Source organism: Crassostrea angulata, chromosome 3 (genome assembly GCF_025612915.1).
Source record: "Crassostrea angulata isolate pt1a10 chromosome 3, ASM2561291v2, whole genome shotgun sequence".
Taxonomy (NCBI): Eukaryota; Metazoa; Mollusca; class Bivalvia; order Ostreida; family Ostreidae; genus Magallana; species Magallana angulata.
The window spans coordinates 9615980-9642081 of NC_069113.1; the positions used below are offsets into that span (position 1 = coordinate 9615980).

General features: G+C 34.5%; 1 protein-coding gene across 1 annotated transcript; it reads right to left on the bottom strand.

Moving 5' to 3' along the window:
• Positions 1-1396: 1396 nt before the first annotated feature.
• On the bottom strand, positions 1397-26016 carry LOC128175192 (NT-3 growth factor receptor-like). Its single transcript, XM_052840633.1, has 13 exons — positions 25521-26016; positions 15517-15591; positions 15342-15413; positions 10785-10853; positions 10286-10446; positions 9723-9995; positions 8834-9145; positions 7804-7940; positions 7378-7651; positions 6976-7282; positions 5870-6107; positions 2638-2796; positions 1397-2421 (listed from the first exon to the last, which is right to left on the bottom strand). The coding sequence occupies exons 1-13, from the start codon at positions 25745-25747 to the stop codon at positions 2230-2232; spliced, it is 2496 nt and encodes an 831-aa protein (XP_052696593.1). The 5' UTR covers positions 25748-26016; the 3' UTR covers positions 1397-2229.
• Positions 26017-26102: the final 86 nt, after the last annotated feature.

A 26102-nucleotide genomic window follows, 5' to 3' on the forward strand; every position in this document is an offset into this window, starting at 1 on the left:
AATAAACGCTAAAAATGTCACGACAATCCAGTCCTCTTAAAGCGAGTTTTTATATTGAACTGTGTGTATCATAGTAATAAATCATGCAAAACAAAATATGTGTTAAATATTACATGAATCGATCGTATGATGTCTAAATTAAAGAAGAGGTGTGCCAAAATAAAAATAAAACAACATTTATATATATAATTGTCAAACCAAGCTATCCTTAAGTAATGTTTCATTGTCGTAAGTGAATAATAAATCTATGCATAACTCTATATCTATGTACAGTATTCCTTGAATCGATTTTATACAGTTGGAATGTTAAATAAAACTGGACATCAAATTGTCAACATAGTAATCTCAAACAGTTACTCACAAAAAGGTGACCGTTTACCTCAGTCTAATATACTCTATATACATCTCAACAATGGGGAGAAAAATTAAGTTTGATGATCATAAAGAGGTAAAAAAAAATGACTGCAGTGTAAATCATGACTGTCGGCTCATGGAAACAAGTGTTTGCATGGTCACCGATAATCCATCGCCCAAGGTCCCGGAACTGTTTTTATTGATTATTTAGTTCTTTTCGTGCGTCGTTTTTCTGTGATGGATTTATGTGCCGATGTCTAATTGGGTTTTTATAATGATTTGTAATAATACAACAATAACGTTGAGTTTTAGTTAACAAAGTTTATAAGAAGTTTTTATAATGAACACTGTGCCGGATAATTATGCCAGTGCCAAGGTGGCATTTTTGCACCCGCTTAAGATGCAGTTTCGGAAAAATCCATGTATGCCAAATGATAGACCATTATCTAGAGAGTATAAAACCACTTTTGATTTTAGTGTGTTTCACCTGACAGGTGAGATATTTACCTTGAAAAATTAATATCCCATCGGAAAATGATAATTCCCATAGGAGATTTGACTCTCCTACAGGAAATATTGACAATCCTATAGGATTTTTTAAAAGTCCTGTAGGAATTATATTTCCTGTAGGATAATGGTAATTCCTGTAGGAATTTGATTCAGACATGTAGTTTTCCTGTAGGATATTAAGTTTTCCTATCGGATTTTATCAAATCCTATCGCAATTGAAATTCCTATAGGAAGTTCTTGTATTCCGATAGGAAATTTCAAATTACCTATAGGAATATTGATTTTCCTATGGGAAAAATTATTTTCCTATAGGAATTTATTTTTAAAAGGTAAATATCTTACCTGACAGGTGAGATACACTGATAACAAAGGTGGTTGTTAACTCTTTAAACAATGGTCTATCATATGGCATATTTGAATTTTTCGATATCTGCAGCTTAAGCGGGTGCAAAAATGCCACCTTGGCACTGGCATAATTATCCGGCACAGTGTTTATGATTTGTTATAATATAACAACAAAGTTGAGATTTAGTTAACAAAGTCTAGCTTCAGATCTATCGTTGTTTTGTAATAAAAATAGTATTGTCATGAACAGGTATTTCATTGCTCAGTACCTTCTTTGTGTATTTTAACTATTGAAGAGTGAAAAACATATATAAATCATTCTATTAAATGGTTTGATGAAACTTCCATACATCTACTATAAAAAGATATAATCATCCACATGTACATTTATAGGTGTCGATACCTTATTATGTTCAAAATTACATTTGAGAATACTTATTGTTTATATTTTGTATTAAATTAGATTTCTTAAGCACGAACCGTTAAACAGCATTTGTTGGATTTGTTTTCCTTCTTCTGCAGTTTCCGCTCTAAAATATTAATCAGTTTGACCTATGGAGTCGCAGTTCTTAAATCAGTCTAAGAACTACGAAACAATAGCATGTATATTGCAATGACAACCTTTCTAAAAATATAAAATATAACAGCAGCAGGAAACATAATGTGTTTAACAAAATACATGATGTGTAGAAGTCTCCCGTGTTAACACAATTATATGACCCGTTTTCAAAACAACCCTTTACTGGTGATCCCAAATTCCGTCTTATACACATCAAGCTCACCATGCATTTCTTAATTTGCCTTCACCCAGAGCAAAGCTTTCGTTATATTCCTGTGAAATATGGATCAAATCATATTGATTACCCTTTCCCACCATGTAATTGGCGAGGAATTTTTTCATCAGATAGTAAGCCTATAATAGTCGGAAGCTATGAACAACTGATCGAACACACCGGAAGTGATGCATCTTTGCCACATACGGGAAAAGTGACTAAAGCTTAGAATAGGCTGACGCCAGTTTCATGCAATCAGATCCAGATAGGTTGGTTGTGACATACATATCCTATCAAGTTTGTAGTGGAGTTCCTTTATAGATAAACGGTCGTGAGGCTGCCGTTTCCAACATGCGGCCATTAACTTCGCCACTTCCTCTGGACATACGTCAGTTCCGGGAGGCTGTAGCGTGCTTCCATTTGTAACATAATGTATCACCTGTCGTGGTTAGAAATAGAATGAAAAGCAAAGTAATGATAAAAGAATAATCAAATAAATTCAGTGGGATGCGATTGTAAATATAATCTTTACGCTTTCGAAATTCCAGTCTAAATGAAAAGTTTGATATAAACGATAAGATCGGCAAATGGTAATAATGGTTTTACACGAAGGCTTTAAATAGTTGACGAAGTCGACAATAAAATTTTTACAAACCTCATGATTTGACAACTCATACCAAGGTTGTCTCCCGTATGTAAATATTTCCCATAATACCACACCAAAACTCCAGACATCCGACTCCACGGTGAAAGTTCGGTATAACAAGGACTCGGGGGGCATCCACCTCACAGGGAGCATTGTGGATCCGCCAACCTGTAGATCAATCACATTATGAAGTATTATATTCATTTTTAATCATCGTTCAAATTTTGAAAAGATGAATAATAATTGGTACGAGGAATTGGCCCGAATGTAAAGCAACATGTACGCGTACGTTTAATTTGCATCAATTACATGATTGTGAAAAATGAAGAAAAAAAAAGCATGCATTAACGCTGAAAGTATGTTCATTTCATATACAAGTACATATACTTATTTTCTAATCTAAAATAACCACATCAGCCAGGCCCAAAAACCTAGGGCTCTGCAAAATATCTGAATTTGATTAAATGAGAAGAATGTCATGTCGTAAGGTTTTGCTTTTTTAATCAATTTGAGATTAAAAATATACCTCAGTTAATAATCTTTACGTTAACATTTTCTGTTACACTGGCGCGCAATTAATTTTTTTTTCAAGTTTTAGCACGGGTTGTGGTTTACTGATAAAAGGATGCTGTTCAAAAATCTATAAAATAAACACAGTTCTCACGTAATCATTTTAAAGTCATGAGAAGAGTGAAGTTAGGGTGGTCTTGAAAAGCGGCGCTTTAGAGGCTTTCTGATCGATATTGAAATTAATTAACTTAAGCATTGAATGCTTACTTTTGAATGTCGTCGGTCCTAAGACACACAAAACGGTGCACACAAATTGAATACCGCTCGTTAGCGCGGTATGATAATTTGTCTGCACCGCTTGGTGTGTCATAGGACCGACGACATCCTAAAATGAGCATTCAATGCTTATATTTATATTTTCATACTGATCTCTATTTGTATGAAATATTGTGTATCTCCGCTATAAAGCCATTATTTATGCTCTTTGTCAGGGATATGAAACATACATGGAACAGCCATATTAACATGTTATTTATTTAGCTTCTGCGACAAAAAATATAGTGCCAGAAACTTTGTGGAATTTTTTTTTTTATTAAGGAAAATATATATACATGTATAAATATTAATGACTGTTTTTCAAAAGTACATATCATATTGGTTATGAAAGATTGAAAGTTTCATTTAATAATTCAAGGGGAAATATACATTGAATGTAAATATATGCTATTGGATCTCATCTCAATCGAAATGATAAAATACTAGTATATCACGGTGGACGGGTGAAAATCAGATTAACCAAATAATTGTTTGTATTGTCTGTCGTCGACTATTTCCTGTTAATATTACAATGTTAAAGAAGTTGTCATTTATTATCTAATTAGACAAATATGGGTTTGGTATTTCGTAAACAGGACTGGAACCACTTTTTGATTTCTTTCCTGGTGTATTCGGGTGCACTTCTGGAAACAACACCAATCCATAACATCCAAATCAAAGGTATACATATACTGGTGACATTTAACGGTTTTTAATACAATTCTATGAGTATTGCAAGAGGACTGCCTCCAGGCCACCCGGCGGCATCCTAAAATATACTGATTCCAATATTGTTTCTGTAATAACTCAAAAGACTACCAGAGCCTACACACACAAATTTTTGCGCTGTCATTCAATCTGTCAATTATTTTATTCTTTGGGTCTCGTCGCCGGAAGAAATGACATGCCCGGATTGGCGTTAGCAGCACACATTAACTTTACACTCAGACATTGGCATGACTTTCATTCTCTCATCAACAAGATTATGTCATTTATACTGCCAATGCCCTTATATTGTTGTTTAGAACATTTATCTCAAGAGCCGGTCAGAACGTGGAAGAGGGGTTCAGTTTACGGGAATGAGAAGTCATTTCTGAAAAGCGTGTCTGACAAATAGTGGAATATTCAACCGCTCAGAAAATGTTCCCATATATAAAATCTATACCAGACAAATCGAGATTAAATTCATTGCATTTTTTTTTATTGGACTTCAATTTAGTCATGGATTCGAATTTCCACACCAGCGAACAACTTTATTTTTTGAAAAAAGGTTTAACGTCAGTGCTTGGTTAATTCGATATTTCAATATGTGCGGTCTCTACTTTTCACTGAATTATATGCTCACTATTTTATTAAAAACTATCACAAATAAATTAAAATACTTTTGACAACTTAGAAGGGTGCAAAAAAGGCGCCTTGCTAATAGCATCATTATAATATGTTTTACGGTGCTACCGTTATGGCGAGCGCAGCAAGAATTACACATACCTTGAATCGTTTTATTTAGGTATCAACGAATGTCAAATAATTTTTGAGAGTATTGCTCTACAATAAGTATGCAAAATGTACTAATTTTAATGGTTATGATACATACAGCTCAACCCCCACAGAGAGAGAGAGAGAGAGAGAGAGAGAGAGAGAGAGAGAGAGAGAGAGAGAGAGACCGGTACCTATTTGAAGGTGTGTATAATTTCCCACTTTTAAATTTAATGGTCTGACTATATGCAATATCTACATAATTTTTTTAACTGTGTATTTTTTCATTTTATTCCTTTTTATTTATTTCAAAATGTCCTATTGTTTATTTCCTCCCTACTCATGCATGCACAATTAGCTTAAAAATGGATCGTTGTGACAGTAAAGTATGGCTCTTGCTAATATATATATATATATACATAAAATCTCTATATTAAAAAAAAATTAAAAACAAATCATCCGTCAATGAGGCAGGTATCGCAGTCTATTCTGGAATAGCTAGTACACGCATTACAGATGTTTGATCCACCTCTAAAATATAGCGCGAGTGCACTGTGACGTCATCCATGACTTTGTTCGTCTTTGTTTACGTTTCTCGACTCAATACGGAGGTATAGAAGCATGTAACAAATCTTCTGAGTCTCGCCATAGCATATGCGGTACTCAAAACGTGTCTTCAAACTTTAAGTCACTGTAAATTACGAGTTAAATGTCGGCCATTTTTGGCATAGCACCACGGGTGAAAACATTAGAGAGCAGTATGGGACGTAGACAAAAAAATTTGTTTGATGAACTGTAGGTTTAGCTCGTTCTTTTTCCCGCGCACACTGGTTCTTAGAGCTCGCTTCGCTCGCCGGCGCGCAAAGTGATGCGTAGGTGTTTAATTTTTTCATTACGCTGAGTTTGTTTCAGATATTTCATTGATCTATATTTGACTTACCCTGTAGTAGTCTGTACTGTAAACGTCACGTGACATGCCAAAGTCACCGATTTTGACTATCATTTTGTCGCCGACCAGACAGTTTCTGGTCGCCAAGTCTCTGTGTACAAAATGCTGGGATGCCAGGTATTCCATTCCGTTTGCGATCTGATTAGAGATGTGAAGCAGTTCGATTTTGGACAGCGGCTTCACGAGTACTGCACTTTTGCTGAGGAATTTGGCGTCGGGCCCATGACATCTAAAACAAATCGGCCAAGTATGCGTTAAAAAGGCAGAACGGTTAATCTAACATGACATTTTAAGCAGCTTAAACATGATTTTAGCATTATTTTGGATAATTTGTTTCAATAAATGTGCCTAAAAATATTTTACAAGGTGAGTTTGCAGCAACTGTGTGCACTTAAAAAGCCCTTGAACATGTATCGATGCGGAAGTAAGGGGTCTAAAAGCAATAAAACCGCTCATTTTACCAGCTAATAGTTAGATCATATTTTGTAAAATTTTAGCGATTAAGAAAGGGACGGAAGGAGCAGCGATTTTGAATTTCGTGCTATATATTTGCTACTTAAATTAAGCACATGTTTTTTTAGTTACAAAAATTTGGACGATGCAGATTGCCACAGTAAAATATATCAGCATTAATACTGGTACAATAACATGTACGAGTAGTTCCTATTTACGTGTCATGTCATTATATTTACATCTATCGAGCATGACTCCCTCTATTTCTTACGGAAACTTGTAGTTAATTCAAAGTTCTATGGAAACACCCAGACTGAAATCTACACGCCCCGTTTATCGATTGGTCGACACCTACAGCGATCTACTGGTGTACATTAACAGTAATTTAGTGAATTTTACTTACTTTTTATAATCAATTCATTTATTTGTTAAAGGAAAGGTGTAAAATTTATATAAACAATAAAATGCTTTCTTTGTTGATTCATGATTATAAAGGAAGTGATCATTGCAGAAAAAATTAACATAACCCGCGTTGCAATGTCGCAACCTTCATATTCCGCATGAATCACAAAAGAAGGCGTTTTATTGTGTAAAAATACTATTATTGGTATGCCAACTTAAATTTTTTCCGTGATTTCACGTACCTAAGATAATTATTCAGATCACCATTTTCCATGTACTCAAATACCATCATAGAGGTATCGCTGTCAATACAGACGCCATAGAACATGACAATGTTGTCGTGTAACAGAGTAGCCAACAGCTCGGCCTCTCTGTCAAAGTTAACTTTCGCGTCGTCCATTGCCGCTTCCTTCAAAGTCTTTATGGCTACCATGGTAACCTCACCAGGTGATGTCAGGTCTCTACAGGCCCCAAGGAACACACGTCCGAAAGCGCCCTCTCCCAACTCTCGCAAAAACTCAATTGATTCTCGTTTGATGTATGAAATTGCTGAAAAAGGTGGAAGTCATATTATTATAATGAAATGTTAATGTTTTGTGTGTGTGTGTGTGCTATTTTAGCTTTTTAGAAATTAAGAAACTTACAGAAACTTCCACAACTAGGATTCTTTGTTTGATATGCCGGATTTTCTACTATTTTCAAGGACGTAAGCGGCATCACGGTCATTTGGTGTGGTTGTGTTTTTTGTGGCATATGGTTGTCCGAGTTGAGCAAAGGACGCTGCGAACTATTGGAGGCAAATGTCACGTGATGAGTGTGACGTGTGATTTTCTGACGATAATGGCGAACGACTAAGGAAACAATCACAAATAAAACGGCAACGAAAACAAAAACTGAGATTCCAATGGCGACGTACACCTGAAATTTGAATTAAATGATGTTATTATTGTCATAAATCTTTGTTACTATGTATATTGCTGCACCAACAAAAGATTAATATGCTTCTTCTGTATTATCTATCGTAAGTAATACGATTGAGTAAGATTGTATAGATCTACGCTTTAACTTACGGCCGACGATTCCTCTTTTTTTACCGAAGTAGTGGCAGGGGGTTCTTGTTCCTTAATATTCTTCTGGAAAGGTAGAATTGGATTCATATTCCTTCTCCCCGGGAGTTTGGGTTTTAGGAACGATCCCTGTGCAGGCCCTGTGAGAATATTACACGTGACTTATCCGTGATTATGATACATGTTTTTGGGTATGAACATGTTTCGAACTTTTACCAGGCTTATTCACATGCAGATCATGGCTACTCGTATGACGAAATTTGAAATGGCTTATGGATACTGTATGCCATGGACAAGTTCAAAGAATTCTTCACCTCTCTCTCTCTCTCTCTCTCTCTCTCTCTCTCTCTCTCTCTCTCTCTCTCTCTCTCTCTCTCTCTCTCTGTTTCCCTTCATTGGGTCTTTCGTTTCTAACAAGACTTGACGGTCGTAGCCATTTTTAGACTACATAAATATCAAGAAAAAGAGCTTTAAATCCTATAAAGATAAAGCAAATATTCCAATTATAAAGCTAATATAAAAGGATATGTTCTTTACCAAATAACAGTTCATAGCCTAACGCATCCTTTTTTAAACCTCAAGGTAGATCTGATGGTTTGTTGACCACCCAGTCCCCTTAATGTACTAAAGACACTTCAATTATAACATGTTCTGAATTATTGACAGGATTAATTCGAGGGATTTAATTTTCTTGCATTACTCAGGATATTTTCGCAAATGAAAGTATAAATTTTAAATTGAAATTTTCGACACACATAAAGTTGAACTCTCATTGCTCGAAATAAGTATAGTACATAAATCAGTTCTTACTTGTACTAACCCCGTACGTAAATGAACTGTTACGCAGGTATGGTATTTATGAACAGCCAAAACAAATACGATCACAGAGCGAGTATGTATAGTTATGACAAATACCCATAATAATGACTGTGTCAGTTTGTCAGTAGTAATTTTATGGTATTACGTCATGCAGTTGAATAGTTGACTCAAATAGTAAGGAGCTCACAATCAGAATGACCTATAACTTACTCACCGCTTACAGCAGCTGAACCGACCATGAAATCTGCTTTCACCGTCTTTTTATCCAATCCAAAGTCATTTTTGGCAATTAAAGTGTAGATACCATTGTTTTTGGCGTTTTTCATCTCAAATATTAGACAGCCCGTTGTTTTATATATCAGATTTGGCTGTTCCGAGTAATAGGTGTACACTGTAGATTTTTTCATCAGTGTCCGTCCGTTGTGTAACCACGATAACTTTGGGATAGGATACCCGGCTACCTCAAACTGAATGCAGTAGTGAAACCTCAGCTGAGGAGGTTTCAAAACGAGAATCTTAGGGGCAGCTGTAAATTAAGAAAAACAAAACATGACATACATGTACGTGTACACAACGGAAAGTCACCCATCCTCCTTCACATCAAGCAAAAAAATAATTTTACAGAAATATATGTACATGTACTGGTATGTAAAATAACCTTTAAAGTAGAGTTCTGTGCGGCATCCTTTTGAACCCTTGAATAAAGAAGGGGTGCAAATAACTCGTGGCTGAATAGTTTAGCACGATATTATGCAATTACAGCCTCTTGATAAGTTCAATACATGTTTTATAGACCTGATGAGAATATATCGACCGAGGACTTAGTCCGAGGTCGATATTTTGTTGTGTTTTGTATACAATAATTTCAAAGCTTTAAAGTTTATTCCGTAATGCAAATGGTTTATTTTCAATCGTATTTTTTCAGAATGTTGAATTGTTATGGAAAACAAATGCATTCGGTCATATTGGCCTACTACACAAAATTTATGCTACATAATATCATAATACAAGTATTTTCTCTCCCAGTTTGCTCTGTATGAGGAACAGTTACATGCTGCATAAAAATAAACAGAAACTTGAAATGCAACATCGGACTTCCTTACAATTCACCCCCAACAGCATGCTATTCGAGGTTTTCCCGGCCACACTTCGCGCACTGCAGGTCAGCCACCCGGAGTCGCTGCCGTTGGCGCTCAGGATGATCAAATCTTCCGTGCTACCCCCGTCACGTGACGTGACGTTGAATGGTGACGTCAGATGCTGTGTATCCCATGAGACCGTGGGCATAGGCTCGCCTCTCCCCTTACAGGTGATGACTAATTGACTACTCTCATTAATGATGGGTTTTTTCGGTTCAATGTCAACTGACGGCAAGACTGCAAATCAAATGTCACACATTCAACGTTTCTATACATTATAACCATCACTCGTATATAACTTTACTTATACATAATACATAAAAATCCATCAATGCTAATTGTTGTTGACACGTTAGATTTTATATAAACCTAAACCTAAAGACATTTGATGTTAGATTATCATCATATGATTTATCTTTTTTAATTATGATCTCATCATAAGATGGAAAAATGTAATGTTTTTGGTACTGGCCGTTCATTTACTTTGAATAAACTCACCACAACCCATTTACTTTGAATAAACTCACCACAGCCCCTAAGATTAGCGGTCCTGAGAGTGCGTAGTTCCCCGTTGCTTTCCAGACACTTCAAGTCTTCAGCTGAGCCTAACAGGTGATTCTGGTTCCTCTGAATTTCCTGGATCCACCTAGAGGAACAGTTGCACGGCAATGGATTGTCGTTTAAATACCTGAAGCAGATGGCTACGAATGAGAACAACTTACATCACAATTAATGAGATTCAAAATACATATTAGATTTCATTGACATTAATATAAAATTAATATTTATAGTAAAATCAAATTTGATATGAATAATACTGTGGTTTCTTTAATAATATCAGGTATCAATTATTGTGGATTTATTGAAAATGACAGTTCCAAGTATACGTAACATCGTGACCAGTGATCCTATCAATTCAATGTGTTATCTGATATTGAACATCAATGAACTTTTTTGTTATGGTGATACCACAGTAAATGAATTGGTATTTTGCCGTGTACAATGTATGTAAGAGGTATGTCCTACAGTTTGAGGATGGGCAATCCTTCAATGATTCGCCAGGAGACATTAGATAACTTGTTGCGTCTCAGAAACCTAAAAAAAAGTTAACATATCAAATATAAACAAAAAGGTTAACATATCAAATATAAACTTATACAACCTATGGACGCAGTGAAGTAAATATAAAACCAAACTATAAAAACAAATCTCATCGTTCATTGCTGGTTGTTGGGGTTGTTTTTTGTTTTTTTGTTTTTTCTTCATTTCATGTTGACTTTGCTCGGATTATTTCTTTATCGATTGAAACTCTATATATTTTTTAAAACTCGACGGACTTGGATGGACCGAACTCAGACTATCAGGAAACTACATTTACTGTTGCCTTGGTAACCTTCACATATATGTGCAATCGGCTGTTCCTAATGTTTAACCTTGTAGTCAAGAAGAAAAATAATTTACGTACTGTATCTCACTGTTTATAGTTAAACGATTTTAAAAGAGAAGATGCAATGCTTTCTTTGGTGCTACGAGGATGGTTAGTATCACAGAACAAGAGGCCTTAACGTTCACCTAAGTAGCATATAACACAAACACAAACTTGTCGAGGAGTCTCATATATGCATTTTATTAGGTTTCATTCTTGAAATGAAAAATTATAAATTTGTAATGACGACCACCTCCCTGCCTAAATTCTTTCAAAAAGAACTATGAAACCTATAATTTTGGCGAAAAACTTAAAGATCTGGTCTACAAAATCATGAATTCAGTTTTCCTTTCAGGTTTGTGGGAGTAAAGAAGATAATTTTTAAACATTATATATGCATTAACACCTATACATGTACATCCATTTGGCCCTGCCCTAGAGTCAAACCCCATACTTGAGGGGACATGAAATTTAAAATTTCAGTAGAGGACTTCCGTGGTAAACATAATTATAAGTCAGTTTTTCATATAGATGTGTGTGAGAAGAGAGAAGAAAAATGTTAAACATTATATGCATTAACACTATATTGCCATATTGCCCCCCCCCCTGTCCTGAACCCCTGACCCAGGGGCCATGAATTTCGCAATTTAGGTAGAGGAGTTAGTGGACATCATAACCATGTATTCAGTTTTTAACAAATATACATCGGAGTAGAGAAGAAGATTTTCTAAGATTTAATACATTTTTACTATATGGCCATATTGTCCCCACCCTATAGCCAGAGCCCCTGACCAAGGGGCCATGAATTTCACAATTCTGGTAGAGGGCCTCATGGACATAATAACTGTGCAACCAGTTTTTTCCTCACATGTGTGGGAGTAGAGAAGAAGATTTTTGAAAATTTAGCTTGTTTAGGCATATTTGGCCTCACTTGTGGCGCCCCGGGGGTGGTAGAGCCATGAATTTCACAATTTAGATTCCTCTTACCATAGAGATGCCTCACACCAAAAATGGTAACAATCAGCCTTGTAGTTTTTAAACGGATAGCAATAGGTCACCCGAGTTTACTCAGGTGACATAAAAATGCATACCTCGCTGTAGCGATGCTCGATACTCTGTACGAGCATGTCCGATAACTTTTCCTGGATTTTTTTTAAATTATTTACAGCATTAATAGGAATCATGGATATTTCTTTTGAGCAATAAATATACATGTATTTAGTATTATTTTTGGTTAATTCTGTGAATAAATGTTGGGTTTTTTTTTTTTTGCTGTGAATATTAGTATCAATTTCATTTAATCAATCAATTTAATATTCATATGCATTTATGTTTCTAATATCAGTATTTCTATTATTTCGTGTTTTCTTATAATTAATTCTAACTAATTGAGTCAGGGGAAAAATCTGAGAGGAAACTAAAATCGATCAGGATAAAGCGTGTCCAAAGCGTGTGAAAAGCAAGCAAATCGTTTCGTGTAAACGGTTCAGCGTTTCGTGTAAATCGTTTAGCGTTTCGGGCAAAGCGTGCAGCGTATCGTGTAAACCGTTCAGCGTTTCGTGTGAACCGTTTAGCGAGCATGTACCGAGCGTGCAGCGAGCATGTGGTGTAGTAGAACGTTTCAGGGTCTGTATATGTACAGTCATGTACCTTAATGGGGGAATGAATTGCAAAGTTTATACCTTATTTTAAATATATATGTACATGAAGAAATCATATCCATTTTAAACTAATTTTGAAATGCGTCAATTTGCTAGAGGACGTGTACCTTTAATAAATATATCTTTAAATATCCAAAGAACAATCATTCGTTTGATTTGTACTCTAACTTATCTCAATTTCAAAAATCCTCATGGCTAAAAGTGCGAGCTGACTTGAATATTTCTTTACTGTTATCATTTTTCATGTCATAGACTGACAAAAAACCAAGACCATATTTCAGCGAGGTTGGATGTAATGAAAGGAATAAACAGTCCCTACATTCCAGCGTTGACATTTCGATGTGGAATGAAATATGATCTTCTCAGACATTATTAGATAGAGGTTATTTTTTTTTCTAGTTTGCAGATTTATAAACCTTTAATCTGTTTGATTTTTCAGATAATGGAACTTAATTAGACTGGTTTCGTCACCGTGGGATGCAGAATCCTTATGACTAACAGCGTAAAACTCTAAATTATCGACGTGTGCTTCAATATCTTCCAATTGTTTTTGTGTGGTCTTATTTTACAAGATTGGTTATTTAAAAAAAATAAGAATGAAACTTTGGTATGCATACAAACTTAAAGAGAGAAATTTCCAAGGGGTTTGAGTGTTTTTATGAATTATTGTTTGCATGCACGTACGCGAATGGTAACTTTACAAAATACCTTAAATAGGAATATTAAACAACGACAAAATTTTACAATTTATTGGGGGATGAACACAAATTAAGCCGATGATTTTCATGATCTATTTGTTCCATTCTAGTGTTAACTTTATAATGTTTAAAGCTTGTTCCTTTAATGACATGTTTTTGTTATAAATTTCTAAGAAGACGGTTCGATGTTTTATACAAATTGACTAATATTCTAATAACAAGCACGATAAACTGTTTATGTTTATCAGTACAAATATGTATGTTGCTTGCAATTTTACACTAAAATGAAACCAACATATGTAAAGAAAATATGCAAAACCTTGGTTTACAAAATAGAATTGTGAGTTTTTATATATCGCCTGTAACTTGAAAATCGACATCAATTTTTTCATCAGTGTTAATTAAACACTGTCCCGTAGGTTATGTTATTTGTGTAGATTCTTATGCAGGTGAGCTGACCTTTTCAAACTTTTAATTCCTAGAGGACAAAAGGAAGATATTTTAAGATTTAATAAATACGTTCTTTGAAATTTAATAAACTCCAACGCACTCTCCACTCCAGCTACCTTGCAGACTTGAAGGAAATAGACAAGAAAATTATGGCAGAAACATCAGCTAAACGTCTGGCTAGTCTGGGGTCTAAAAGTTTACATAATCTGTCTTTCCAATGTATCTTTTCAGAGAGAGAGAGAGAGAGAGAGAGAGAGAGAGAGAGAGAGAGAGAGAGAGAGAGAGAGAGAGAGAGAGAGAGAGAGAGAGAGAGATTTCACCTCTAAAACACCATATAGAAAAAATTTATACCAGGTAGATTAGAATAGACTTTATATCTAAATTATCGCCTCATGGGGCATGGCATCACATATCCCAAAAATTATTAGATGTTAATACACATAGAACCGTTAAGAGCATCAACTTACTGCCTCATTGTTGTATAAATCATACAGAGAAAAGAAATTGCGTCTTCAAATTTTCAAAACCTTCCTTTCCGATAATGTCACAGTGGTTATCATTTGAAATAGAAAAGAACGGATATTGAATTTTAGATGGTTGTTTTTGAAAAATATCGAAAACCTGTGGTTTACAATTTATTGGCTTGGAATGTTCTCGTCCTTCCCTTTCCGTTATGATTTTCATCACAGACATTTTGACATGTTGACAAATAAAACTGAAGAAGGAAGTGCGAGGTTGGGCCCTGAGGTCCAGCAAAAAATATGACAAAGCCAAGGTCAAGATTCCTGTTTAAATAACTTCACCACTGGTGTTGGGAGAATGGTTCTATTTAATATATGTCTAATACTCCCCTTAAGAGAAATAACGAGAATCAGATCTTAATGCATACTCTATTAGTTTATTTTTTTAAGTATTGTTTTGAATAATATCTAAACAATTTCATTAAAATTATAAACTTATCTATAAAAAAATTTCCAAACCTCATCAAAACATACTTGTACCAATGCATGTTCACGTATTCAAAAATTAAAGCTTCCATTTCTTACGTCAGAGAAAGACCAAGTGATCATGAATGACGTTAATTACATATATTGTCTGTAATATTGTAACGATGTAAATTACATGCATATTCTGTAATGATGTAATGTTATGTATTACATGTATTTTTCTGTAATGATGTGATGTTGTGTATTGTATTTTCTGTAATGTTGTTTGTTACATTAGTCATGTATATTCTTTAATGTTGTGAAGTACATGTTTTTTGCATGATGCAATGACGTAAATTACATGTTTTATCTGTAATGTTGTAATGATGTGAATTACATGTATTTATTGTGGATTCACTCACAGAGTTTTGAGCTGTTTATTTGGTTTGATGGCGTTGGGATCGATTCGCGTCAGTCCCGAGTCTTCTATAAGTCTGTTGAAAAGTGATATAAACATTAAAGGTAAATAATTGTGCTAATCAATTCCAAAAACTAATTACGTCAGTGTAAAATGTTTTGTTTTGTGTGTATACTTACAATCTTTCCAGACTTGTATAGTACTGAAGGGTCGTGTTGTCTAGATGAGTAAAGTTTGATTGTTTCTCGATGGACCTGAGAAAAGATATAAGATAATTACAATAATGTTAAAGGCTAATAGAAAAAGCCCGATTGTTGAGGAAAAAATCAAATAGAATTAATTGCATATGCATTATCAACTATTGCTAAAACAGTCGTTATATGATTACCTGTTAGTCAAGTAAATGTAACATATAACATATCATATTAAGAGTGTTTTCATAAGAATAATTATATCTATTATAAGGAGGGTTAATACCACGCTTTTTCAAGACTCATGTGTCAAGTTTTTTTTATCATATAATTCATCATATATATATAATTATATCTACTTCTATTTCGAAGAATTGCATGATTGTTTCCAAGAACTTGTAAGTGCATTTTAAGATATATGACGATAAGTTCAGTTCTGTATACCGACACAAATAATGACAAAAAGGACAGGACTGGCCTCGATAAATGGGAGAAAGTTCAGCGTCTGGTCATGGAGTCTGCTGGCTGTCCAACATTTACTGTCTCCATTTAACAGTTTTCCTGTCGGCAATATGTATATGCATACAGTATGTATGTTGAAAGCTGGCGAAATAAGTCGAATGCTCATCAATAGGAAGGGGCACTTGAGTTGAACATCGATGAGATAATTATTGGAGGAAGCTGATGAGTTGATGAGTGCGCGTTACCGACATGAATGTATGTATTGCTTCCTTACTCTGACGATTATTTGTTGACATGTAAACAACAGACTGCAATGTTCATGTAGGCAAGAGCAATTTTTGGTGAAGAGATTTAAACGACATTTCATTTAACAACAGCATCATAATTATAGTAAACAAACTTTCGTGGTTTTCGTGTATCAGTCATTATGTAAGGCAAAGAGCGATCCAAATTGCCAGTCGATTCTGTAAACGAACATTTATTCGCGCGAAAGAAAAATTTGCGATGTTTTTTTTTTGCAACCTTGTCGTCACAAATATTTTTCGCGGCTAACAATACAATTCCTGGATGTTTTCCAACATCTTTAAGATCATTAGCAGTCTGCACTAATGCGAAATTTAATCCTCCGGAACCAGTAAAGCCATAGTTAACCGGATGGTAAGTCATCGCGAATAAAAAATGGTTTGTAGAAATTCTAATTTGTGCTATAAGGTTTTTTTTAGTTGAGAGAAAAATAACTTGCATTCCACAAAACTTTCAAAATCCGCTTACATTTAATTGCATTGCGAAAAGTGAAATAAATACAAAGTTTAAGTTAAATCCTTCTCCGTGCCATGAAGGCACAAAAGGTCGATGCTTATCCCCGGTTTCCGTGGTGCTAAGCGGATGAGAGTCATTGACTCCCCCTGGATGGGACACCAGTCCATCGCAGGTTAACCCCCAGCGTAAGCCGGTACCCAATTTCAGCTGGGTGGACTGAGACAATGTAGATAAAGTGCCTTGTCTAAGTGCACAACACACAAAATCAAGTGACCACAGCGGGGTTTGAACCAGCAAACTTTCGGTTACTGGCCTAATGCCCATGACCACTGATCCATTTGGTGTGTAAATACAAAAGGTATGTCCTAAAGTATGGGGAAAAGTCTAAATTTGCAAATAAGTTGTTGAAGCGGTTGTTGAAGCAGGCACCTTGCAAAAGTTGTTTGTGCATATGGCAATGATTTAACAACTCGAATTTTTTCAGCTAAGCAGGTAAACTAATGTTCATCAAAATACAGTGCACACAGTCCCTTTGTCTTCAGAGAGAGAGAGAGAGAGAGAGAGAGAGAGAGAGAGAGAGAGAGAGAGAGAGAGCACAACCCGATCAAGCTGATTTCTCTGAAACACATTGATGGTCCGCTGTGTATAATTAAGAGTAGCTGTTATGTCAACCACACACTACAATTTGTAACTAACGAAATGAAACTTTAATTTTTACGATGCAACTGATTATTTATAAGGTAGTTTCCCAAACAGATCGAAATTGGTTACATCAACCTTCTACTGAAGAGCAAACTTGGGACATTTTTAATGAATCCTTTTCACGCCAAAACCGGTAACGCTTAATTAAAGGGGTCTATATATACATGTAGGACTGTTCTTCTCTTAAACGCAAAGACCACATTGAAGATTACGAAGTGAAAACTTTTATCAAATAATTGGGGTTTCCCCATTCCATAGACTAACAAGACGTGAATAGTAAATGGTTAATCTATAAGTGATTTCTAGTGAAGAACCACGGGCAAGGCTTTCTATAGTTTCACAAATTTCAGTGGCAGGAGCGCTGATAGCATGTCATTTATTTATTTTTCAAATCATCGTGCATTTTTCAAAACAAAAAACTTCCTTCTTTACATCAAAGCAGCACTGATCGATGGATTGGTCCCTTTTACACATTTCCTTTCTGAGGCTGCTCATTATACGCGATACTTTTGTCAATAAAGTCAATTACGCCCTCGCATGTGTCGATTTGCCCCTTTCTTTTCTATCATTAGTTTTAATGAAAAAAAATTAAACATTTTTGTGATCCGGACATTACACAGAGAATCAGTTTTTGATAAAATTGGGATGATGATGCTGATATCTAACACTCCTCCAACTTAGTTTTTTTTTAATGCGTGTATATTCTTTCTTCTCCGTTATCGGTTTTTCCGGAGTCGGGCGCGTCCAATTTCATTTTGGGGAGGGTTCGTTTTCCCAAAGGTGTGGGTTTGGTCAAAACTAGCCGTCCCAAATGAAAGTGTAATAATCTGTAACATAAATCTTCAGCAGTGAAGGATCCGTCTCTTCTAGATCTCTCCCATTTCCCTCTCTGGTACTCTTTTTCAAAAGATTATTCTTTTTCAAAAGATTAGTCGAGAACAAAAATTTCCAATTTCCGATTTAAAAAAATCTGCGTATAAGACAGTGAACAAAACTTTGTAAGAATCGGGCATGTTTGTAATTAGTGTACGATGCAGTGCTTAATTCTGGAGATTTTAATCATTTCCGTCTTGAGTAACGACACAAAAAAGTTATTTGATATCACATGATTGGATGGAACTTTGCAAGATTCAGAACGTTTTTCCGGGTGTGACAGTACGAAATATACACTAGTACATTATTATTATAATACATAAAGCAACCCTGACCGATGATACTTTTTTTTAAAAATGGCTTCGAGTGTTGCATAATGGTCAAAAGAACCTCATGCCAATATAACTGTGAAATTATTAAAGCACAACAATAAAATGCCTAACTACTTTTTATTAATTTCTATCAAAATTTCTTCTTGCATGTATATTCAAAATAAACAACATGCAATGAATACTAATACTTCGTGCATCAATAATCTATAATATGTATTTCTAATGCAATCATAATTCAGTTAATCCTCTCTACCGATCTAACCTATGTGCCGACCGTTGTTGTTCCTTTGATTTTTCGTTGATAAAGAGCGATATTACGAGAGGGAATCCGTAATCGACGAAGCGAGTTAAGAACGGCATCCGGTTGGAATCCAGCTAACAGACAACCAACACAACAGGAAGTTGGCTCCCTTCTGGCTACTAGCTTTACCAAACCCATGGCGTGTCAAGTAGATCATAATTGTTTTTCCATTGGAAAAAGGGTTTGAAATCCGAAAGGCGTGTACAAATTACGCGGGATTTCCTTTTCAAATACCTACACAAAGATAAATTGACGATTATCTTTTAAATGGGCTTAACTCCTTGTCTCTCTGATTTAATAACTATTTCAACATTGCTTTTTACATCTATATTATATGATACTAATATAAAGGTAGAAATGCTAGTATAAGGAAAATATCAAATTTTTCAATACATCACGACTTTGTTATTCCTGTCGGTGATTAAAGCAATAAAATCTTTCCACTATCTTCTATTTCAAAAGTAAGTTATTTTCGTGTTCTTCCCTATTTCAATAAAAATGTTGGGGAAGATGATAGAAATTCTATATATCGTGTTTCCTGTATAGCTATTTACTTTTTCAAATTCTCAAGATTTTGTATTTGGAGACAAGAGTTCATAAAAGTCACAATGTATAAACAAATCTGAAATGAAAGTTGAATTGATCATACTTCCTTTCCTTGGCCGTGCAACATCTAATAGAATACGATGTACTATTACACTCCACGTGACACGTCTGATGAGACTAGTGCTAAATATGATATAGGCAATGCAAAAATAATGAAAAAATTGTTCCCAAATTTTCTGAAAATACTTCAATCAACTAGTGCATGTATTTTCCATAAGCTGTCACTTCAAATTTTGAATCATTCTGATGCTTTAAAAATATCCAGAAATCTAGGCGACAAACCACTTTGTTCTTTTCTTGTCCGAATATAACCAGGTCTTGTCTCCATTTGATACAGAAAATGGAGTCTCGTCGTCTTGTATGAACAAAATTTAATGTGCCTGATATCCTCTACCGTAAATAAAGTTTAACCTAGTTGCTACAGGCGAGCATTAACGCCGCGCCACCTTGTTAACACTTAGGTGAGTTCCCAGAAAACACAAATTGCCAATAAAACAAATGTGGGTTGAATTACCTCTTATAAATGATTGGTTGCGAAATATTTACATGTATATATTTTAGTTTAGTTTAAACAATATTTTATTGATAATTTACAATAGCAGGTACATGTATTAGGCAGAAAGTACAATAAGATTGGGAAACAAGCCAAAAGGCTTATACAAATCCCTCTCTTAGATAAGAAAGAATATGAGAGGTGCAAATTACATGTATGTATGATTAAACAAAGAATCAGAAAGCTTATATAAAAGAGGAGATAAAGACATCCAATATATGTATCAATCAAGACTAGACATTTTGACATATGCATGAGTTGGAATTACAAGTGCATTTATTTTTAAACTAGTGAGCTAATCGACCCACGAACGTATAACTTCATGTTATACTATAAGGAAAACAATACAATTATGTTCAGAACAATTTGAAGTAAAACACCAAAGGAAATACATGTATGAAATACATCCCTGTATAAATATATCCTAGACGCTTTTACATATTTAGAGGATATAATTAAGTTAAAAAAAAAAAACAAAGTGTCGAGGTTACACTAGGTACCCTGAAATCGTTTACTGTCGATGATAAATTTTTGGACCATATAAAAAATGACATATATATTTTAAAAGACAAGCTTAAGATTGTGTACACTATTAAACATATCGCAAATTACATGTAATGTCCTATATCTAATATGATTTATTTTAATAAAAATTACATACAACATGACTAAACACGCCATGACACATTCATAGAAAATTATATTCATTTATATTTAAAAAGGCTACAGCTGTAATTGTCAGCAAAAATGTCCACAAACTGGTACTGTACATGTAACAAATATTATCGTTGACACAACGTGTGTGAAATTTTCAGGCATGTACACGTAGCATCAGAAGGCGGAGGGAGGGGGATCGCACTTTTTGTCGCAACAAACATTTTAACATATACACTGTATCAATATGCACTTTGTATTTTCTGACCTTTTTAATATAAAAACTTGAACTGCTCTATACTTGAACGATTTTACATAAGATTTGGTCATAACTTATAGCACAAAATCTCCTTGTACATATTTTGCTCAGTCCATAGGTAATCAATCAATTTCTTCTACTCAAGTTTATTGATTTGATAAAGCATTAATAAATTTATCTAGCGAAGTCACCAATTTTGTATGGCCGTTGTGGTGCGTTACATAATCTTGCCACTTGTGAAACCGTTATAACAGAATGCACTTACTCACCAATGACAGTAACTTTACTACAGACAGATGTCCGGGTGAACAACTCTTCGACCACCCAATCCCCGAGGCCATTCTCGCTATTTTCCAGTTTTCCGTCAATTAGTTACACCTGTTACCTCATTCCGACATTCCTTAACAATAGCAGCTAGTTTCGCGGAATGTCCACATCTTCGGGGAGATTATCGGTTTTTATAATAGATAAAGCATAAAACTATAAATATTGAAAATGAAATTAAAATTCATAGCCTCAAAGTCTGGTCTATAGTAGACGTATATTTTGTTATACTGTCTTGTTTTACTATCCATGTTTGTATTGCAGGGTCTGGTTGCCGACAGGGCAACTTAATCTATTGTAACCTTAATGGAGATTATTCTAAAAAAAAAATACCTGTTTACGATGAATTCATTAAGCATTCCCTGCACTTTACCATTAATGATCGTGTGCGTGTACCCAAGTTTATCAGGTCAAACACATTTTACGGTTTTCAGGCTTTTGAACTAAATTTACACCTGCCTGTAATAGTAAATACATCAACTTTGAACATACATGTACGCATGAGTAGCATCTTTCAGAATATGCAGACAAAATGTATTCAATTGATTTGACATTTTTTCTTGTACCTCAACCCGGATTTGCTTTTAATGATTGTTCAAACATAGCAATGATTGTTAAAGAATATCATTTCCCAACTAATCGACTCTCTCTCTCTCTCTCTCTCTCTCTCTCTCTCTCTCTCCTCTTAATAATCAATAATATAAATAAGGTTCTAAGTAAATGCGCTATTTAGTTTGTACATAAACAAATAAACAATTTTTATCGTTTTAACGTAATTAATCTGCTAGGTAATCCATCTAATTTTTGTACACATTACTAGTTGTTTTTTAAAGAGTTTTATTTTCTACACTTCCTTAGAGAAAGTTAAATCAAACGGAATTATTTCATAAGTTTCTTAATTTGATGAGAATATAAACCAGGTACATTAACTGCATGCTCCACTAAGATAATGCTTGTAAAAAGTTGCAGTTGAAACCATTCCTTCAATAAATACATTAAGCTTTTAGTAAAAAAAAAAAATGCCACATGGAAACCTTAATGATACGTGTAGTTGATACATTGACCTACTCTTATCTTAAGGGCTGATGTCCTTTTAGTGCAATAGCTTGATCATTATAATGTTTGCGACAACCACAATTGTGCATATTCCGTAGAGAATAAAAAGCTCTAGTGCAAAATTTTCTTATTGACAAAACAGTTAAAGGATCAAACACTCGTGCCAAACATTAAGCAATTTCCGTTGTAGTCGAGTCATGAAAATGATCGTTTGATGTTTAGATACCATACAGTAAATCATATAATGTATGGACGATTGGAGATAGAACAGATAACTTAACACTGCGAGGAAATGTTAACTCCGACGTACAACTAAATACGAACTTAATCAGTATAAAAACTGTTATTTTTTAAATAATAGGACATTGCCCTTTTTAAAATAATTGATGGAGTTTTATATTAAAGTGCTTTGCCGTTTTCTCAATTAACTTAGCGCAATTTTATATATATATATATATATATATATATATATATATATATATATATATATATATATATATATATATATATATATCCTTTATCTTAGGGAAGATTTTTATAAGTAAAAAACACTAAGTATAAAAGACTTAATTCAATAAAGACATTCTAAAATCGTTATTAGCTGAAAGTTAACACCAGCAAGTCACAATAAATTCTCCTATTAAAAAATTCAATTATCTTTTTATAGGATCTCTTAGAGACCCCATTCCCATTCTCACAGGAGACTGTCAATATAACTTGTTTTTACACTCGTTGCCTGAGTACAGATTGGTACAATATATTCAAGCCGTTTTTGCCGTCAGATTGCTATGGAAATATTATAGATCAGTATTTTATCATGACATGTACATGTATCTCATCCCCATACCCACGTGCTTAACAGGTTTACGTTAAAGCACAAAGTAGTTTCGGAACTCGTTGTGTTTTAGCAAGCAATATATAAAAAAACCCGTTAACTGTCTACGCTCTTTAATGTTTAAAATAATCAATGTTAACCAAATGTTATTTATATCATTTAATGAAGAACTTCGTCTTTAGATTGCAAATTAATAAAGCAAATTGTATAAAGCATAGTTTTACCTTCATACCACAAACTTTATTTTCGTGTACTTTCAAATTAAAACGATCTCAAAAACATTTTAAAAAATAATAAAAACAGGCCTTTGATTTTTAGACTTTTAAAGTGACACATAACTTCTTATTTTATTTAAAAGACAGATCAAACAGTCTCTCTCTCTCTCTCTCTCTCAATAATAAATAAATACATATTTTAAATCAATAGTGTCGACGATGAAAATATGCTATGCTGCACTTGATATAGCCTCGAAATAAGCAGCTCTAATAAACTAAATAAGTAGGTGTGAGATGGCTTAGTTTAATTGCTTGTGTATGAATTCTTAACACGCTATTTAAAAATGCATGCCAAATTGTTTTGGATATTCCTCAAGAGCAACGGGTTGTTCATAAAACAAACAGATGCCGCCATGCGTTTCTTAATCAGCATCCCTTTAACAGCTCTGTGTAATCCAACTCAGAGCGTCATTCCGTGTTTAACTGCTTCAGCTTTACATGGGTGTATGTCTTGTCAGCTTAAAAGGCAACATGATTAAAATGGGACCAGTTTAAAATTAAAGACAAACAACAGAATGAAGTTTTATGTACTTCTATTTTATCCATTATAACCATGGGCTATATCCAAGTTCATTGCTTTAGACTTCTTCGTTCCGAATCCAATTTCAAAGACTCTCGACACTTAGACTGAAATTGGTGATACTGCGATTCCCGTGGTATTTGGAAGTTTCCTGTGGTGTGCAGATGTGTTGAATATTGATATTGCAAGAGACTTGCCCATCCAAATGTATTGGACGAAGGTGGCTAACTGATCAAAGCTTCATGCAGCACCGAACCAACTTTTGACTGCACATTTCAAGATGTCCAAATTTCAAATCCTCTAACTGCAGATTTCATGACTATTTAGAACGTGATGTTACACAAACATGGCCATGTTTTCCCAAATAATTATGCATATAAATCAAATGCAGAGAAACAGAGAACAATAAGAAGTGTTAAGAACGTTTCCAATTACATTGCCAGGCAAATCTGGGAAAAACTATGCTCTGATAAAAAACATACAATGAACTGAGCCTACAAATGCATGCCGTCTGTGTAAACGACAATATTCTGCACACTTTTGTTGTGGAATTTTCCAACTATTCGTGCATAATATATGTAATTCAGAAGTCAGTTTCACTGAGCAAAGTAAATGTACTTGCTTTGGCAGATTCAAAATTATGAGCACTATTTATTTAATAAGTACAGGTGCAAGCTATGTAACTCTTAAACTAAACTCAAAAGAAGATTTACTAAATTAAACTAACTGCTTGCAGTTATCAAACTAAGCTTGAAGTTATTGAATCTTTATATGTGTACCCAAGCAAAATCGCTTTTGAACGAACAAAACTCAGGAGTGACACTGAAGGAGGCCGGGTGGTCACCAATTTATCATTTTCAAAGTTTAACTATGATATTTTTTACCATGTACTATTATTGAGAATACCAGAAATATTCTGAATAATTTAGTTTTTGAATTCAAATATTCCCTTCACCTTTATCTTTATATATAGCTCTTTATCTCATGAAGATAAATAAGGTCCCAAATGGACACAACCATTCAGCCCCCTCAAAACCTAGTCGAAATTAATCTTTAAAGAGATGGATTATCCTCGGTTTCTGGTGTTGTTATATGTTTTAGAATATCAATACCAGTTGATACTAACATATTGCGGTTGTATTGAATGATCTCCAGAGAATCAAATATTGACCACCCACAGTTAAGTTACGATAATCAAATAACAAGAAGGAAATGACTGATGAAGCATTGTATAACTGGTGACCAAATCTACCAACACTTAAAACACGTTTACATTCTCTTCTCTGGGGTCAGATGATGGGGCGACATATGTGTATTTAATAACAGTCTTAGTATTTGTAATTCAAAATACAGTTTGAATTATGTATTTTTCCGAGACCATAAAGAATAATGAAAAGAAATACTAATACTTGAACTCATATAAGAGAAGTTAACTTATAATTGCAGATCTGAGCTGATTGAATATGCTGAGTGACACTTACAGTTCGGTGACATTGGCCATAAGATCTGGGTCAAGTCTGGGAATCTCTGATATGGTGTCCCTTTTCCCGCAATCCACTACGAGGATATTCCTTAAATAAGACTCCTCAATTATTTCACACGTGCAATCTGCTGTACAGTTTCTGTTGATTTTTGCAGTTTTGACCATAGTAATTATAATTAACAGCACGAAGGCAAGGCGGATTGCAATATTCTGCGCAAAACTCATAATTCTTATATATCCGTTTTAATCAACGCACAATCTAGGCCGTAAAACACCTGTTGAATTCAAAATTGAGCGTAGAACGATGGCGTTTTTGAATAACTATGATTGATTTGGTTTAAAGAGACTGGCAGTCCTCCAACGTTTAGCGTACTCCATGATAAAGTTGCTGTTCCTTCTTTAAAAACACATCCATTGTTTCAGTCCTCTGTCGATGATTGGACTCTGACGACATGTCAGTTTCTGTGAAAATCAGAATATGGACTTAACCCATTTTAACGCCACAATAAGACCTCTTGTATACCAATGAGTGGGATGCGGTATCGATTTTTTCCGACCATCCGCATCATTCTCTGATATC

Coding starts and splice junctions, on each gene's coding strand:
- LOC128175192 (XM_052840633.1), bottom strand. CDS start 25,747: ATGAGTTTTGCGCAGAATATTGCAATCCGCCTTGCCTTCGTGCTGTTA. Junction 10,447..10,784: donor GGATTGCCCATCCTCAAACT/GTAGGACATACC, acceptor CATCTGCTTCAG/GTATTTAAACGACAATCCAT. Junction 6,108..6,975: donor GATCTGAATAATTATCTTAG/GTACGTGAAATC, acceptor GATTTGTTTTAG/ATGTCATGGGCCCGACGCCA.